Raw genomic sequence first — 19,024 nt, 5'->3', positions numbered from 1 at the left:
CTTGAGCTTGCCCAGGTCCCTCTGGATGGCATCCTGTCCTTCAGGTGTATCAAACTCATCACTCAGAGGTGTATGCCAGCTTGCTGAGGTTGTGCTTGATCCCACTGTCTGTCATTAACGTATTTTATTTCTTAAAATAACATTTCATTAGCTGCATTACAAATTAATGCTAAAGACACATGCATACAGAATTAGAATTGGAAAAAATGTTTTGACTACTTGCCAGGTGGATGTAGGAGATGAGAACTGCTGAAAAGACCTGTTTTGGAGGTCATTCTGCATGGATTTTTTTCTTCAATTCTTCCTATGTGGTGACCATTGCTAATTTATTTTCAGGACAGCAGGTAGAGTAGCAGAGTAATTTGGAAAGAAAGTAAAGTTTTTTGTTGTTGTTGTTTTTTTTTTTTGTTAGACCAGTATGATGGAGGTATGCTTTTCATGTATCCTGGTTTTAGCTGGGATAAAGTTATTTTTTCTCTCTAGTAGGTGGTACATTGCTGTGCTTTGGATTTAGTATGAGAATAACATTGATAACACAGTGATGTTTTGACCATTGCTGAGCAGTGCTTACCCTAAGTCAAGGACTTCTCAGTGTCTCATGCTCTGCCGGGGAGCAGGTGCACCAAAAGCTGGGAGGGAGCATAGCCAGAACTGACCCAAAGGGATATTCCATACCATGGAATATTATGGTCAGTAAATAAACTGAGGGAAACTGGGGACAGTTGTCCAGGAGTTGCTAGTCACTGCTAGGGGGCAGGCTGTGCTAGGGGTCAGTGGGTGGTGAGCAATTGTGTTGCGCATTACTTGTTTCTCTTGGGTTTTATTCCTCTCCCTCTCTCTCTTTCCTTCTTATTACAGTTGTTACTATTCCTATTGTTATTATTTTTATACTTTATTTCAATTATTAAACTGTTCTTATCTCAACCCCTGTTTTTGCAGATTCTCCTCCCCAGCCCACTGTGGGGAAAAGGGGGATGAGTGACCAAGCAGCTGTATGGTACTTAGTTGCTGTCTGGGGCTAAAACACAACATCAAATGACACTATAAAGTCAGTAGCTTAAGTATAAAGTTATTGCACTTAAGTATAAAGATGCCCACAGCATTCTTTGCTTTCCCTAGGAAAAAGAACAGTTTACTTTCCCAAGAGGAAATAATAGCATTTAAATGACTCTTTGTTATTTTTTTTTGTTCCTTCTTTTTATTTCTTGGAAATTGCAGTGTGCCAGAGTTTGTAGAGAGAAGTTTTCTTTTTTCCATAATTACTTATCCTCTAAAATATATGCAACCTCTTAGTATATAGGGAAAACCCCCACATTCTGAAGACTGTTTCCACTATTAGTACTGTTATTAGAACTTCTTCCTGTTTTATTAACGACTTCCTTTGTATTTTGCTGTCTTAAAATGCATCTGGACTAAATATATGTATATTTTGTTGGTTATAGGTTCAGCACAATGCAGATAAATCTACTACACTGAAACTAGCAGATTTTGGCCTTGCAAAGCAGGTTACAAAACCCATATTTACAGTGTGTGGAACACCAACGTATGTTGCCCCTGAAATACTTGCTGAGAAGGGTGAGTGTATATATTTACAATTTTTCATAAATCATACAATTACTCTGAAGTTTCTAATAATGGAAATATTCCAGAATGTTTCAACCTACTGATAAATCTTTTTAAGGTAGGAAGTTGGTTAGCAGTGTAATCTGGGAAAGGAAAACTTTTAGCTTTTAACAAACACGAGCATGAAATCAGTCATTTTTGTATTATTACTGCCTACGTGAATATAGCACTGACTTCCAAGCAGATAAACCATGAAGTATGATAGATGGTAGTTGCTGAAGTGGGGAAGTGACCAAAAGTTCATGGTGTAAGTTAGGGGTAGCCAGCCCCATTTCATGACTGTAACCCAAAAAACTTTCCAAGATGCCTAATGATAAAAAATCATTGCGAACATGTATGTTAAATTTATGTAACAAGCCAAAACATGTTTCTCATCAGAGGGAATTTTTCAGATTTCATATGTAAAAAGATTCAGACCTGGAAAGAAGTCAGTTTTGTAGATGACTCAAGTAAAGCTATTTCTGGTTTTTGTTCTGTGGAGCTGGGTTGCACATCTCCAGTTATATCCAGTTTCAATGGAAACTTGGCACTGTTAGTGCTTTTTTGAAGGGAATCTGAGGAGAACTATTTTAGAAATATATGCTGTGTTTTCTCAATTAGTCTCCAATTGACACTGGCCTTGTGAGGCAGTGTTTGTGAAACATGTTGAGGAAGAGAGACACTTTGTGAGAGCTGTGGTTAATCATAGGCAGCTTGTAAGCCTGGCGTACCAGCCATTTATTCTTTTGTTGACCTCGTCTTTTTGAGGAACTGAGCAGAGATTCTGTGTTTCTTTTTCATTCTATTTCCAAGAAACAGTTCCCTACTGTGAGATTTCTTTCTAAAACAGAATTTATGGTTTGTCCCTTCTTCTTTAGGCTATGGGCTCGAAGTAGATATGTGGGCAGCTGGTGTCATCCTTTACATTCTGCTGTGCGGTTTTCCCCCTTTTCGCAGTCAGGACCGTGATCAAGATGAGCTGTTTCAGATCATACAGCTGGGTCACTATGAGTTCCTTTCCCCTTACTGGGACAATATTTCTGCAGGTAAGATTCTGCACTTATAGCAGATCTAAGTGACAGTCTTCTTCCCTGGAGTGGGGGAATCTCTCTTTTGCTCAGGACAGTGAGCTGAATGAACATGGGGTGTCTTACAGGTCTCTTTTGTGTGATTCTGTGTTTGCTTTAGATATGAATTTAGTCCTCTGGTGCTATCAATGTCTGTGTTTCTGAATATTAGCTCTGAATGTTTTAATGGATTGCTCCCTTTCTAGGCAAGAGCAAGGATTTTCCTCACCTTGCTTATATGTCTCTGTAGAAAAAGGTACCAAAATAATCTCAAGAGTTACATTAGATTGTAAAGGTATATGCAAATATCTCAAAAACTGAGAATGAAATCCTTGTCCTGCATCCCTCTAGTGTGGATTTTCTTTTGACATCAATGGGGTCTGCACATAGCTTTTTCCTTCTCATAGGCTAGTACAGTGTATTTTGTGCACTCTTCAGAATCAGAAACTCTAAAACCCCCTTGCACTCTGTACAGTCTTTTAAAGAACATATTCCACAGCATTTTACAACTTTTATGATCGTTAAGGGATGAGATACTCAATGCACAGGTGATTGCTGTTAATCACCTAGCCTGATGCCTTCAGCATGCTTTCAAGATTAAATTCCCTTCACTTCCTCCTCTCTTTCTGAATGGGAGAATGACATCAGTTATGGAGATTTAATATCTTCTGTTACTAATTCTAAATGCAGTTGTTAGAATATTTCCTGAGGATAGTCGTAAAGGTCATTATGGTAAAACCAATGAAAGAAATAAGAAGGACATTTTGTGTAGGTGTAACTGTCAGCATCACAGAATGGGTGAGGCTGGAAAGGACCACAGTGGCCATATGGTTCAACCACCCTGCTCAAGCAGGATCATCCTAGAGTACATTGCACAGGACTGTCACATCACTGTACTTCACCCCTCTCTCTCCTTTTCTTTTTTTCATAACAGCGGCAAAAGACCTCATAACCAGGCTGTTGATAGTGGATCCCCTGAAGCGCTACACAGCACGTCAAGTACTTCAGCACCCTTGGATCAGAACAGCTGGAAAAACTAACAGCAGGAATTTGCAGAGGGAAGTGACAATAAATATTGAGCGCCACTTCCGGGCCCAGCGCCGAAAGGAAGTTGCTGATGAGAACACATGAAGTCTATTCAAGCTTGTTTAGTCTTCTTTTTATTGATTAACAAATCATTTATGTTTTCTTTTCTAAATGAATTGGGATTTTAGTGTATAGCTGTTGGTGGCTATCTCCATACCTTTTTTTTTTTTATTCTGAGATTCTGAAGGACAGAGATAAAATTCACATCCAGGTGCTCTGTTGATAGCAGTTGGGACTAGAAAAGTCCTGGAGGGTGTCTATTATTTTTCTTTAAATACTGATTTGGGCTCTTATATATGTTTTAGATGACAAATGTTTGCTTCTGTGGCTGACACTAGTGATGAGTCTTCTCTCATCCTTTTTGTATGATATGTTCCAGGAGTTTTTTGTTTATAATGTTTTCAAAATAGCTGTCTGCATATACATCTTGCACTAATTCTTTCAACTGTATTTCCACTAATTCCCTCTAGCCACAGAGAAAGAAGAATAAAAAGTAAAGATGTTCTTTAGCTGTAGAATATATTAAATAACCAGCCAGATACTATATTTATTAAGTTGTGAGAGAAGAAAAATCCTTATAGACTAAATCTGATGTTTTTTGATGTCTGCCTTGGCAAAATCTCTCGCTGGTTGTTCTCAGGGTCAGGGTAACAGATGGTACAATGTTTCTGTTAAACGATAATGGTGCTGTGTAGTAGGGTAGTTTCATTTGTTTTTGAGAAGTGGGAAGATATCATGACTGATACCTTTTCAAGACTGTGATAATGAGGACTTTCAGAGAGCTTTTCTTCCTATTCTGGGAAGTAAGAAGATGAGTGTTTCGAAGGGCACTTTGGTTCTTTTCCCAAAGTCATAATTACGGAATGATAACTCAAGCATTTTTCCACGTTCATTTTTTTCCTGGGAGCCATCCATGTGCATCTGTGACTCTTCCATGCTGATGGAGAAGAAAAAGCTGAGAAACTATGACTAAAGTTAACCCTTGCCTTCACAGTTCCCCTTTCATCAGCACACTTCACAGCTGAATTGCTTTTATACACTTTTTTAGTGTAGTTTAGCAATTGCTGGGGTTTTTTTCCCCCCTCTTACCCTCCCTGGGCCTCTTTCTCCTTGCTTCCATGAGAATGGGCAATGGGATGAAATTACACTAAAGTCCAACTTGAGGAAAAGCAACTTGTTGGCTATGGAAAGGTCTCCCAGGGAAAGTGTCAGATGTTCTATTGCATGTAGGTTTTTTATATTTTTATTGGATGTAGTTTTAAAGAAATCCTGAGGGGAAAAATACAGTCCAGAGAAGGGTTGTGACCTGGAATAGCTTTTGAATCTCAGAATTTTTGGTTAACTAATCAAATTCAAAAAGCACTTGAGTTGTCCATTTAATAATTCTTTGTTCATGAGTTCCGTATGCTAGAAAATAATATTGATGTTAGAATATCAGTGGTGTTAGGATTGAATACACAGCTTTGAGAAATGAATGAGGGTATTTTCCACTTGGAGACCTGCTGCTCTGCCCATGTATTTCATAATGAGAAGTGTCAGAAGCATTTCAGAATTAGTAGAACATGTTCATAACTATATGAACCAGAATATTATTTTTTGGTGAGTGTTAATATTTTGTGCGAACTTTCTGAATAACCAAAAAGTGTAAGGTGCTGTCATCATATTTCTGTTTCATCTTGTATTGTTCTGCTTTAAGATTAATATATGAAAATAGAGACCACTTGACTCTCAAAGGAGAATTGCACTTTAAATTGAATTGGCTTATTTCTTATATTTATTGGAATAAGACTTGCTGTGGAGTTCAAGAATTAGTGAAACCAACTAATTAAATCTTTACTGTATGCCCAAGTGGTAGCTATATGATATTTCATACTTCTGCTTTGGAGTCTCTGACTCAGGAAGACTTTTCCTATTTCTGAAAAGAAGAATGGATTTAAGTGCTTCCCTGAGTTAAGGTTATGGTGTAACCTAATATTCTAAACGCATTACATGTTCTTTAAGTACTAGTAATAATGTCTCATCTGTTTATTTAAGTCTATTTTGATAGGAAACTGTGGAAAAAATAGCTTCTGATGTGCAATATTATATTTTGTAATTATCTTATTTTTAATATAGTCGTTTAGGAATAAAGTTTGAAGTGACAAAAAGAATATTTAATTAGCAATGAATCTGAAAGTTTGGAGATTGTTATAAGTTGCCTTTTTCACCTCTAAGAACCTGTCTACAGCCTTATTCATAGTGCAGAAGAGAGAGAATTTGCTTGTAATTATATATATTGTTATTATATAAGTAATTATTTTTTCAATGATTTTGTTTTTCTTTCAAGTTCTCTGGGTTCTAGACAGACTAAATGTGGATTGTGCTGGGTAGTCACTGCATTGCATCTTTATATACAGATGCTGCTGTGGTGGCACTAAGGCACTGGTTTGTCAGTGTTGCTAATAGACGTGTGGCATTAGGCTCTCCTTCTTCAGGTTGGAGGCTGAAAAAGCTTCCAGGTGCTTCTCAGGGTTCTTATCTCTTTCTTTCTTTCTCTCTCCTACTTAGATATTCCTTCTTTTCTCTCATTGCTTCCGATGTTCTTGCTCTACTTCTGTGCTGTTGTAGGGAATTCAGGTCCCAAAACGTTATGGTTTAAGTTACTTGTAACAATGAGAACCCATATGATTTTGGAGAGCTCAGCCTCAAGCATTGCTTGCTTATATTGAAAGTAAATAATATTAGAGAGGACTCAGACAAAAAAGTGTGAAAAACCCTTACCCTTCTCAAAAATCTTCAATGTCCCCTCATCTCATATTGACTTTTCTCAGGCTTTTCTCTTCCCACTGTGTGACATTTCAATGCAGACCTCATCGTTATGCTCTGTAAGACAATTTCTAATACATGAACCAAGTTCACACTTTAGGATTGAGGAATATCACTGTTCTTCCTTTCGTGTGATTTTTCTAATGTATACTGTCTCCTTGGGTTCTGGAGTCATCTTCCCTTTATGCTTGCACTTCTTGATTGGTTCCTCTGTCTGTGGGAAGTCTGAGGAAGGTCAAAGCTGGGGGACATTAAAATCTCAGAGAGAGCAAGTTCTTGCTGATTTGTTAGTAAGAAGATATATCCCTCCTTGCCTTTCCTTAAATCTTTGTGGATTAGACTCTCCTTTGGCTTTATAGTCCACTGAAAGTAAAATAAGTTATCCCAGATCTTTGAATTCTAACAATGAAGAAAGTTTGAATATACCACCAAGAAAAGGAAAAAACCTGAAAAAGCTAAGTGCAAAGAATGGATTAGTATTGCAGACCTCAATAGGAAAGTTCCACTTCCAGAGGATTTGCTAGATCTAAGGCAATAGAAGGGAAGAACTTGTTTGCTTTTTGCAAGCTTTTGCAGATCAGCTGAGTAGGAATCCTTTCATGCCTCTTAAAGGTGTTGGTTGATTCCTATCTCACAATAAGTGATTGAGTTCTAGTTATTCCAGAGTTATTTCTTTACTATCTGGTATTGACTACTCAAAAATTTTTCTCTCTTTGCAAACCAGAGGCTCTCCATGATTTATAACCATTGGTTTGGCTATTCTCTAGTTGGTTGCAGCTTTTAAACATACTTGCATATTTTCGTACCCTAACTGTAATATGTCTCGGATTTGTGAAGCACAAAGATCCAAACACATAGAATTGAGTCATCAATATTTCATTTCATAGTGACACACATTCCTCATAGAGTTGCTTTTTCTTTATTTTAAATTTTTTAATTTTTTATTTTATTAATGGGTCAGAACTTAAAGTCACAGTCAAGGCTTTCAACTATGATAGTAACAAAAGGGGTCACTGAGGGATAGTTGGGTTTTTGGTAAGGATGTGCTACTCGCAGGGGTCAGCCAAAGGGTCCTGTGAAGCACTCTGAGTATCCTTAAAAGCCAGTGTTACTAGCTTTGTGCATCATAAACTTTCTTTGACTGTGTTAGAAGTCTCTGAACATTAAATCCAGGCTTTTAGTGACTGCCTGTGACTGACAAACTAAGTAATAACTCTCTCCAGTGGCGTGCTCTCCACTGTCAGAAGATAAAGTTGTCCCTGGATATCTCCTCCATTTGTCCACCAAGGTCAACTTCTTCACTTTCCCATATGCTGTTACATTTCATTGATCCTAGACCTCACCTACCTATTTTCTATCACGTATCATCTGCCTACTGTCATCTACTTCTTATCCCCTTGGATGACTCCCATTACTGAAGGATGGTGAAATCTGCACATTAATGTTTTTCTTCAGGAAATTCTGGCCTTAGAAATGGGAATGATCAAAATTTTTTTAAAGTATTTAGGCATCTAAAGCTGTGCAAAAGACTGGCATTTCACATTGCATAGTGCATAACCCTCTGAAAATGAACAATGGGAATTTGGTTGTTGCTCATATCTTCAGTCACCTATTCTTTAAAAATGTCTGCCCAAGAGACTTGTGATTGAAGCAGTACAGCAGAAACGGTTTCCTCTGAGACACAGATACTTGAACTTCTTTTAGTTAGGGACCTTCTTCTTCATCTAAGATTGTTTAGCTGCTCTGTGGAATAGCTGGATTCAAATACCATTAAATCTGCCACCTCTGTTCTGACTGGTGTTACAGGTGGATTTCCCATATCTCCATTACTGCAGTTTTTGGCTGTAGGGTGAAAGAGGGATAGTGGGATGTTTTCCCTGAGCTTGGGCCTTTTGGGTTATGGTCTTGTCGTAGATGAACTTTCTGGAGTCAACTGCTTACTTTTCTGCAAGTGTCCAGATTGGGGAATTATTCGGTCTGCTTGAGAATATAGTAAATTTGCTGTACTTATAAACTGATCTTCCCAAAGACATGTAAGTATCACTCTGAAATCTTTTTCCTATAATTTCTTCTGTCAGCTGGATTTCTTTTAGTTTAAAAGATGTATGGAAAATGTTTTTTTATGTTGCTGCGCATGCATTTTTCCATCCTCTCTAAGTCCACCAGTAATACTTTACTGTTGACATTCTTGCTCCTGAAAGAAATACGGGCACTTTAACTGGGCTGACAGTGCATATTGCCACTGTTTGTTCTACAATATGGTTTATTTGTAACTAGGCTGAATGTGTAATTTTCTAAATTAAAACACATTATGGATTTCAGCAGAAAAGTTGTTGTTCCTCCCTCCCTTGCTCCCCTAATAAAGACAAAATATATAGTGGATGTATGTTTCAATTCTTTCCAATAAATTGGGAAACAATTGTGTGGTCAAGTTGTGGTTTGGGTTTTTTATTTATTTATTTTGGGTTATGTTTGTTTGTTAATTTGTTTGATTTTGGTTTTTCTGTGATTTGTTTTGTTTTGTTTTTTATTTTTTATTCTGACTATCTCTTTGGGAAATGCTTGTTTTAAAAGGTTTGCAATTTCAGTAAGTATTGTGTGTAATGTCCTTTATGAGTCAAAGAACCCATTCTAATGCTGCAGTCCTTTGAATACTTACAGATGTGTTTTTCTTTACTGCTATATGTAATCTCATTAAAAAAACCACAAATCTTTGCAGAACTGGGGCTAAGATTCATTCTCCCACCATTTTTACCCCCTATACTGCATTAGTCATATTTGCTATGATATTAAAGCAATCATGGCAAGCAGATCTGATTTCATTGAGGCTTAATGCACACAGAACTGATTTCTCCCATCATTTATTCTTGTTCTGTAAAATGCAAGTTTATTTAGAAAAAGATTTGCTTTCTTTGTGGAAACAGACTTTCTAGTTGAATTTGAGTTGCTTGCAAATGTGGCTTTTTCAAAGGACACGGTTTCTTAGTACCTTGTGTATATTTCAGTTCTGTTATTAAAAGTGATATTTTCCTGCAGACGTGCAGTATCATCTGAAGCAGTGGAAATATAACTGTGTCTATTATATTGATGGTGTTTTTGAAGAAATTACTTCCTCCTCATGTGAGCATGTGTGACAAAGTGGCTGCCAGTGAGAATCGCTTATTGCATGTTCGTCCTTAAAGACATCACAGCCTCTTCATTACTCTAAGAATAGCTGTAAACTCTTTGGAATGACTGACTTTTATGATAATCACACAAACTTATTGCACTGCATTTTGAAAATTTGTATAGGCAGCTAATTAAATCTGATTTAATGCTTTGCTGTTACAAGTGGGATTCAGATGTGTTTCCTGTGTCAGAAGTAGCTGAAGGCAGTGTCCAGCAGTGCAATAAATTTGGGTGATTATCATAAAAGTCAGATGTTGTATTCCCACAGAATTTTATCTTTTGAAATTAGAATGGTTTTCATGATGTAGCAACTGAAAAACAGAAAAAGTAGAGCTAATAACCTTTAATTGTCACCAGAAGTATATTTTGTTTTCTGAATTCAGAAACTGAAGTGAAGAGCTGGAAGCATTAAAAAAATTTAGAGAAATGCAAGATGATTCCCACAGTGTTTCAGCAATTCAAGCAATAAGAATATTTGACCTGGTGAGAATAGTGAGCCATGAAGTACATTGCTAGGGCTAAGCAGAGGCTGCAGCAGGAACTGTTTGAGATTGCTATACTGGATAAGGAGTGCAGGTCTGAAAAAGTGCTGCTCCTTCTAATCAATGGAAAAATGAATTGCATCATAAGCAAAAGGTTATTCCTGTGTTGTCATTGCTGTCTTAGTGAAGCTTTCTAGATTTCAGTGACAACCACTGTGTTGTAACAAGGCATTTCTAATGAAGAACTTCAGCATAAAACATTTTAGATAATGTTTAACATAAAGGATTTCAGCAATGAAGAAAATTTTCTTGGAAAATGGAAGTGTATGATTGTTAACCACTATGGTAAGTTGTCAAGAAAACTTTATTGCTAGATTTTCAAAAAGAGTGCAATTTTGTGATGCTAAGCATTTGTAGCTACCCAGCTTGCAATGTTGACAGTTTCAATGACATTGCAATACTACAGTATATAAATTCCTTATTTAACAGGTGCAGAAGAAACTTTTGTACCTAGTGTAAGGGTGGAACTAAATGGGTCAAATACATCTTATTAATTTCAGTTTGGCTGAAAATAGACTGGCCAAAATATTGTTCATATGCTGACTGACGGGTGAAAAATATATTATTGACAAGTATTTCCAATATTCCTTGGAAAGGTGAACATGTTGGCTGTTGGGCTAAAAGCCAGCATGTGTCCTGGTAAGGTATTATTTCTTCAAATAAAGATTGAGAGAGAGACACCATGTAAAATATTCCCTCATGATTTGAAACAAAAAAAGATTCTGAAAGAAAAAAAGTGGGAAAAAAAACCAAGAGGAGGAAAAACTGAAGAAAACGTAACTTTTTCCTAAATGTTTTATTTTCTTAAGTAAATAAATGCTGTAGACAAATCTAACAAAGCTTTATGGGTGAAATAAAAAATGACTTTTCCCTTGCTGGTGTATAACATTCCTGTGGTGGCTCCCCAGTTACTTCTGTGTGTCTAGGAATAGCTAATTCCAAGCAAATACTATAACAACCACTAGCACTATCTCACCTGGATAATAATTTTCTAATGACAGGGCAGGAGAAGAATCCCTTAAAAGAAATAAAACCAAAACTGCTCCACCGTGTAAATAACTGAGCAATTATTCGTGCAGACAAGAAATTTATGGAAGTTTATGTGTTTTTGTAACTCACGCAGTTAATGCTCAAGGGACAAAAGTCAGAGTTGGATGTTAGAATGTGACAGTACTAAACCCCTCCTAACAGATGAAACCTTCTGTGGTGTGACTCTTGGGGATGGTCCTGTGCAGGGCTAAGAGTTTGACTCGATGATCTTTGTGGGTCCCTTCCAACTCAGCATGTTCTGTGATAAATTAGTGGCAAATGACTGGTAAGGTTATAAAATCAAAATATTCCGAACCCTGTGTTTGGGTACAGAGTTCACCTGGGGAAAGGCAGCAGGATATATAAGGAAAACTGGAAAAAAGATGTGCAGATAGGTCCCTTAATGGAAAGGAAAATGACTTGGTTCTCTAATTGCCAAAACAGACCACTGAATGTGATGGTTGCTGAAAATGAACCTGCATTTCTTTTAAGATGAAATATTTCTTTTAGTATTTTTTTAAGCTTCAATGGTGGGAATTCTAAAAGCCACAAATGTGGGGGTTAGATTATCAGTTTTTGTGAAATAATACTAGAATTTATGCTTTTGCTTTGAAAATCCCACCTTTGCTTACAATATTTTCTACTGGTTATTAATCCAGGTTTTAAGGAAAACAGAAACATTTAGTGTCATATTTCCATGACACTAAACTTGGCTACTATGTACTTGCCATTGGCAAAGATTCTTGAACATGAACATCTTCCAAAATGTATATTTTGAAATTAAAAGATCTACTGGTATTTCTGGGAGCATTCCTGTGTGTCCCAATGGATTAGAGCTGGTGTTGGAGACTTTTGTCCCTTAGCTGCAAATAATTATTGCTTGAGGATTTTCAGGTTTGAAGCTTCTGGAGAGGGGAGATGTGTGTGTGTGTGTGTGTGCGCACATGCATGTGTTTTAATGGTATAAATGCTGTATTCTGTGCCAGCTCTTCTGTTGTGTTAGTTTTTGGGGCTGTCTGCCAGCATTACTACTTTTCCACATGGCAGAAAAGAAAGAATACGTTATTCAAAATGTGCTGTCAAAAACAGTGTATTCAGATGATTGTTTTAATGAATCTATGTACAAGGGATTCTGGGAAGAGAATTGACAAAGAATTCAGCAGCTTCATTCTGGCAAGGTAAATCACCAGGACTGACTGTCAGTTTATTTTCAATGTTAAATGGACTGTTAGAGGAAGGGTAAGGATGTGACAGCTTTGTTTTTTAGTTGGAAACCTCCTTATTGGCATTCTGCAATTGTTTGGATTCTGAGGATTTTTTTTTTATGCCAGTCCAAACTATATTTTGAAAAACTGTAAGTTTTTCAGTTCACATATATGTATACATCTGTAATTTGAATAGGACAGTTCTGTGTGGGCTGAAAAAAATTATTTTCATTGATATATTAGCTATTATAATTAGCTTACTGACTTTCAGGTGTGGTCTTTTTTGGTGGAAAATAAAACTTGCAAAACTGGATCTATATTTAGCCCCGTATAACCACAGATATTTAGGTTTTCAAGGTGACAGTTGGTGTATGCCTCTTCAAAAAGAGATCCTTTGTATTGCTGAGATGTGTGGATATTTTTTTTGTTACTGTGAAGTTTTCCTACATGTGTATCAGCTAGTAATAATAAAAGTGTTGCTTTTGGGCAGTCTCAAAGGCTTTCATGAACTTTAGTTCCTGTTTATTTATTAGGCATAATTGCCTTGATACCTCGGTGAATGACACTTCTATAAAAGCACAGACAACCTGAATTCCTTCCTGAGAGGAATGCCGGAGGACAGGGTGCAGAACTGGCATCCAGGATTCACTCAGCCTGCTGAACTGATGCTAATGTGGCTCCAGTGTGGGGAAAACTCCTGATGTGGAGGTCTGGAGGTCAGGGGCTGCTGCTGAGGAATGAGAGAGGCTTCATGAACACAGAGCACCAGTGATCTTTAGTCAGAGCAAAGCCCTGCCTGTCCTCTTGCTCCTGCAACTGCGGTCCCCAGTGGCCTTGGGTCAGGGACAAGGTCTCCTTCTGTCCTCAAAATCTGTCTGTCTTCTTGTCTTTACCATGTCCAAATTTGAAGCCTCCGCTAAAAGGAACAGTGAGAATAACAGTGCACGTACAGCACTTCATGTGTTCAAAGCACTTCACAAATGTTAACTAATTAAGCCTCGGCAATTCCTTATGAGGCAGGTATTTATTCCAGCTGAGTGTTTGTATCCACAATCAAGAGTATGCTAGACATAATCCTGCTGTCAATCAGCCTAATTGATTTAAATGTCTAATTGGGTAGATTCCTCCAAGCAAATTCTGTTTTAAGAAAGGTTAGCCTGGGAAGGAGAGAAAAACGAATTGCAGTAGAGAAAAACGAATTGCAAGAAGAAATCCTCAGCCAAGGAAAGGCAAGGAAGACTGTCAGTGATGGTTTTAAAGTAGCCAGGGAGACACAAGCTATTTTGTCACTGCTTGACTCTTTTTGTCAAAGAGGCTTGAATTAACCTGAAGATAAACAGTCATTCTTTGTATCCAGGTCTATTTCAATCCAAGAAATGCAAAGAGAAAACCCCTAGTAGAAGTAGTACTAGCAAGGAGAGCAGCAAGGAGGCTGCTCTGTGCATAAGCATGGGTTCAGACTGTCTCATCTTCACTTTTCTTTTACTGGAGAATGACAACTGCCTTTTACATCTTGCAGGAGGCTGTCATGTTAAAACTAAGTGATATTTAAGTTCCTTCCAACCAAAATCACTCTATGATTCTAACATAAACTCTTCGTTCTGTGGTATTGAATGGTGGTTAGTATCTAAGGTGCCAGTAGATGATACTCAAAAGATTAAATATCTTTTGTCTGGGATACATGAGTTTAAGGACAGTTGGAACTGGAAGGCTGAGCAGCAATTTTCAGTTATAACCACATAGAGTAATGAATATTATAATCATTATGTGTATGATGGATATAGGGAACTGGTATAATTACTACTCAGTTTTTCTAGCCAGCCAGGTACAGTGGTGAGCTCAGCCCATAGGACTTCTTTACTGAACCAGTCTGCTTTGTGCAACAAATTTGGGACTTGGGTACTCACCTCGCTCCTTTGTGCTTCCTGCAGCCTAAGCAATACACAGCACACTCGTACGGTGCAGCACTGTGAGCTGTGCACCCATTTGCCACAGGTCCATGTTGTCTACCATGGGGTGTGGAGGAGGGGAAAAAGGTTGCAAACGGGAGACCTGAGCTGGCAGGTACTGCCAAGGGAAAACCCCAGGCTCAAAGGGGGTAGCTGAGAGCTCTTTTTGCTGTTGTGGTCTCCCCTGGGTGTTTTCTGTGACTCTATAGGGGCCTAGAAAGCATTTCAGGAAGTCACCACTGCATCTTCTTCCAAGGTAAGATTCTTGTGGTATTCCTTATGGACACTGGCTAGCCTATTCTTTAAAAGCTTAAGGAAAAGGATCCTGAGTGTGATGAAAAATATTTTGTATGCTTTTCAGGCAATCTGTGTGAGTATTTTGCTCTTCTTACTGTTAGAAAGAGTTTCCTAATTTTTCTCTTGTGAAATGAATCTCTCTTGCCAAGACCTTAGCTCTGTTACTTCTGCTCATGGCCAGAATGGGTTTGGAGAACATGTTATTTCATCTCTCCTGCATCTGAGGGTTGTTCTTCCAACAGTCACCTCTCTGGAGATGGGACAGGACTGGCTCATACCTTCAGCTAGAAAATAATTGGGAGATGGGTTGAAGTTTTGATGTATTCAGGTCTGTTCTCCAGTGGGCTTACTGTCCTTTTCTTAGGCATTAACAAATATCCAACAAAATCAACCCTACAGTGGAATCGTACATCCCTGTCTATACCTCATTTCAGTGCTGTGTGTAAGCTACAAACTCTTCCAGATTGGGTCCTGCCTCCCTCTTTGCACCAGTCTCATTTCTTTATGGGTGGCTTCAGCACATGCAAACCTGTATAGCCTGAAACAACACTACTGGAGAAATACATTTGAGAACTGAATTTTAGTGGGATTTTATATGAAGATTTTAAATACTTTACTTAGATGAGCCCTATGAGGTTTAAGAAGAAAGAGGTCTACAAAGACTATTTTAAATATGCTGTGGAGCAGCATGCAGAGACTCTCTTGTTGTGGTAGTGGAGGCAAAGGAGAGTGTAAAGAGCAGCTTAGAAAAAAAAATCCCAATGCCATTCTTCAAAATTTCACTTCAAAAGCAACCCTCATGGAAATTCACAGTGAAAGTAAGCAACAGGTAATATCTTTGCACCTGCTGCAGAGAAACCATCTTCTTGCCTGCATCCTTTTCTACAATCTGCAAGCTTGGCTTTGAAAAAGACATATGGCTGTAGATTCAAGATGACAAATGTTGCAACATGAAATTAATTTCAGAGGGGAAAAAATGACAATTTGTAAAAGGATGTTTAGGAAAGGATATGGCTTAGGAAGCTGTATTAACCTGTTGAAAATGTTGCTTTGTGTATTGTAACATCAAGAACTTTTATGTCAAAGTAAAGTCCAAAAAAGTTACCATGTTTTAAAAGCAAACACTGCCTTTTTTTTTTTGTATTCCGATGAAATTTCTGTGATACCGTTAATCAATTCTAATTAGTGTAGTCTTGTCTTTTCAATGTCACCCTGTAAAATTGGGCCCCTGCAATATTAGGAAACAAAAGCTACACTACATTTTGTTACACAACATGTGCTTGCACGTGTACTTATCTCATTTTTTTCCAGTGATGCTGACTGAAAAAAAGTGCTGAGCAGAAACTATACTGCTCACAGTACAAAACACTTGAGAGGATTTTTCTATTAACTAAAATGATAAAGGTTTATAGCGCTGTGGTGTCTTGAAGTGTCTCTTGAAGTGAAGAGCCTTTCAGGTAATTCTGTCTTTATTAAAGCGGCTTTGATATTTTAGCAAAAAACCACCTCTCATCGTGTGGCTGTATTTAGACAAAGTGACATCCAGAAGATAAACAGGACAAGTACATGCTGGATGTATTTATCACACATTTGTAGTATTTGTCATAGGTACGGTTGTGTGACCAGCCAGCTGGTCTATTCGTAGATGATAGGAAGCGTTCTTCCTAAACTCATACGGAAAATGAAAGTGGAAAGGAAGGAAAGCAAAAAGAAATGAGGGGAGAAAAAGAGGGGTGAATGACTGTATAAGCTGACTGAATGCTTTTGCTGTGGTTCCCATGATCTAGTAAGCTAAAGGTGCCTTGGGTGACCTGAACTTGCACGTGCTGCCAGGCTGGGCTCACAGGTGTTTGGTGCAGGCTGCTAACTCCCAGCTTAGCCCTGTCTGACCCTTGCCTCCTTCCTGCTCATGTTGTTGTGAGGTCTTTTTATTTATTAGTACTTCAGGTAACTGGTGAGTTCACTTGCCTGCTTGTCTCCCATGCCAGGCAGAGCATGACTTTCTTCAACCCTTTTCAATTTGCCCTCTGATCCATTCAGCTCTTATATAAACTTTTCAGAGCAGTATACTTAAAAGCACTGGGCCTTTCTTATCCTTTATGTATGGGCCTTGAGGCATAGCTACTGGGAATTATTTGTTATATGGACATGCTCCTTTTTCATCTTAAGAGAAGTGTACATTTTCTTTTTCCTCCCAAAGATTTCCATTAAGAGCCAATAACACTTGTATAAATTGTTTCCCACAGGGTTGTCTCCCTTGCCAGGACTGAACCATTTAATGTATTCCTGCTTCAGGTAGCAGGAGGATGCACACAGAAACCCCACGGTGCTCAGGAAGGTCTTCTTTGGTGAGCGTGCCCCAGGGAACCTAACGAGTGCGCAATTCCAGCCAAAGCCTGGGAGCTGCATATGGAAAACTACTGATGACCATGTATTAAACACTCAGTTTTAGGCCTCAGGATCTTCACAGCTTCAGAAAAACTTGTGGTAAACCTGTGGGACACACTGGGTAGAAATAAACTGATAGTGAAGGGAGGGTAAAAAAGGGGAGATGGTTGTCCATCACTGGCCACACCAGCAGCACCAGACCTGTCTTGGCTGGCTGAGGGTGTAGGGAGCTGTGCATGGAGCAGGGACACGCTGCTGTGCAATGCAGCACCTTTGGCGCGGCGGTACTTGCCTCCCGTGAGCAGCAGAGCTGCTGTCCTGGAAAGTGAGGTGCTGGAGGAGGAGAAGACAAGTGCCTGCCATAGTAGGACCATAACTTGCTTTCTCAAAGCCTCTGCAGCCCTGCACATTCAACTGATCCCAGCAAAACCCACTCCGTGACTCTTCCCTCTTCTACAAGGCACCTGTAATTCAGGATGTTGGCTGGGTTTCATACACAGGACTTTATGCCCATCTTATCATACAGCTCTATGCATAGCTTTAGGTTTCTAATTTTTCCTTCCCCTTTAAGTATTTTAGTTTTATTACGGTTTCTAGGGGAAGAGAACAGTGGCAGGGAAGGCCACCGGGTGGTGCTCTTGGCACAGAAATGGGGAGACTGGGGCACTGCAGGGTGCTGCTCTCCGCTCGGGAATTAGCTCCAAGACGAGGTTTTTGCAGCAATAATTTGCGAATGAACTTTAACACGAGCAGCTGTTCCTTTCCAGGATGCACAAAAGTCCCCTGACTTTGAAATGAGTCAAAAAAAGCATGTTAAATAGAGACATCTCCTTACAGTGTCTCCTGAGGGGAAAAAAAGGCTTTAATGTGGTTGCAAAGACAGTCTTCTTTCCTTCTCCTACTGAGAATCCCTCTAGGTTTCCCTGTTGGGAAACTCAACACCCTGTTTTTTCCTGGCATGGTTTCCCTGGCAAAAACCATGCCTTTAGCAGTCACCCTTTGGCAGCGAATGACACCTTGTGATTTTTACAATTTGAAGACTTGGCTGTTTTGGCCATTGTTTTGCCCTCACCTCCCATTCAGCTTGTCTGTTTTGGAGACAAAATACAAGATTTGTTCCCATTGCTGAGATGAGCAGAACAGTTGTCAGTGATGTGCCATCTGACACTATCAGATACAAAGAAGGATCCAGACAGAGGTGAACGTGTAAGTCATGTCCCCGAGTGACAAATAGATTGAGAATGGATGGAGATGCTGGAGATAAAATGTGTTAGTTTATTCTCTGTCTTACTAAGCTCTGTGGGCTGTTTGCTTTCCCCTGAGTCAGTTGAGGAGATTTGTCCTAGTGTTATGCTAAGGCTGACCTGTGGTGCTGCAGCTTAGATACTGTGGTCCTGAACCAGCCATTTCCAACTGACTGAAATTACTGGGATAGGTAGGAGTCTGCTGAAAGCGGGGGCTGTTGCCAGGCAGAGTCTCAGAGCAGGACTTGAGATCTCAGCAACCTCCCTTTCCTCAACTTTTTTTCTGATGTTTTACTTCTGCTAGAAGCAAATACTGAGTTTTTATTGTACTCTGCTTCTTTAAGTTCCTGCACTCAGATTCTTCTGACAGCCTCCAGCATCTTCATGAGAAGGTGAGGCACCTGGCAGAGAAAAGGCCTTTGAGGTTCTGGTGGAGCATTTCTCTCCTTGCTGCAGAAGATGACAGCCCAGTACACAGTCATTAGCATTCATTTTGGGTATGGCATAGGTGCAGTAACAGCACTGGCCTTTCCAAATTACTGTCTGGTATCAGCTGTCACAATACAGAAGACACTGACCACCGGTGCTACTGTTGTAAGGGGTGATACTGAAAAAGACCAAACCAGACACCAGAACGAAACA

The 19,024-nt window shown here is 39.0% G+C and overlaps 1 protein-coding gene across 3 annotated transcripts in view; it reads left to right on the top strand.

The window, feature by feature from the left end:
* DCLK3 (doublecortin like kinase 3) overlaps nucleotides 1-17,074 on the top strand; it is a 39,665-nt gene extending 22,591 nt beyond the window's left edge. The window contains exons 3-5 of one of the 3 annotated variants that reach the window (XM_051768582.1): nucleotides 1,443-1,575; nucleotides 2,481-2,648; nucleotides 3,604-6,241. In XM_051768582.1, the coding sequence (XP_051624542.1) occupies nucleotides 1,443-1,575; nucleotides 2,481-2,648; nucleotides 3,604-3,800 (498 nt within the window). In that variant the 3' untranslated portion in view covers nucleotides 3,801-6,241. Of the gene's footprint in view, nucleotides 1-1,442; nucleotides 1,576-2,480; nucleotides 2,649-3,603; nucleotides 6,242-16,996 lie in introns of those variants that run through there. The other 2 variants (XM_051768583.1, XM_051768584.1) reach the window with 2 other exon arrangements.
* The last annotated feature ends 1,950 nt before the right edge of the window (nucleotides 17,075-19,024 follow it).

This window comes from Manacus candei, unplaced genomic scaffold (genome assembly GCF_025592945.1).
Source record: "Manacus candei isolate 608988 ecotype Guabito, Panama unplaced genomic scaffold, ASM2559294v1 h1tg000095l, whole genome shotgun sequence".
NCBI classification, from domain to species: domain Eukaryota; kingdom Metazoa; phylum Chordata; class Aves; order Passeriformes; family Pipridae; genus Manacus; species Manacus candei.
The sequence above is the reverse complement of the archived record's forward strand: the minus strand, read 5'-3'. Positions and strand labels throughout refer to the sequence as shown.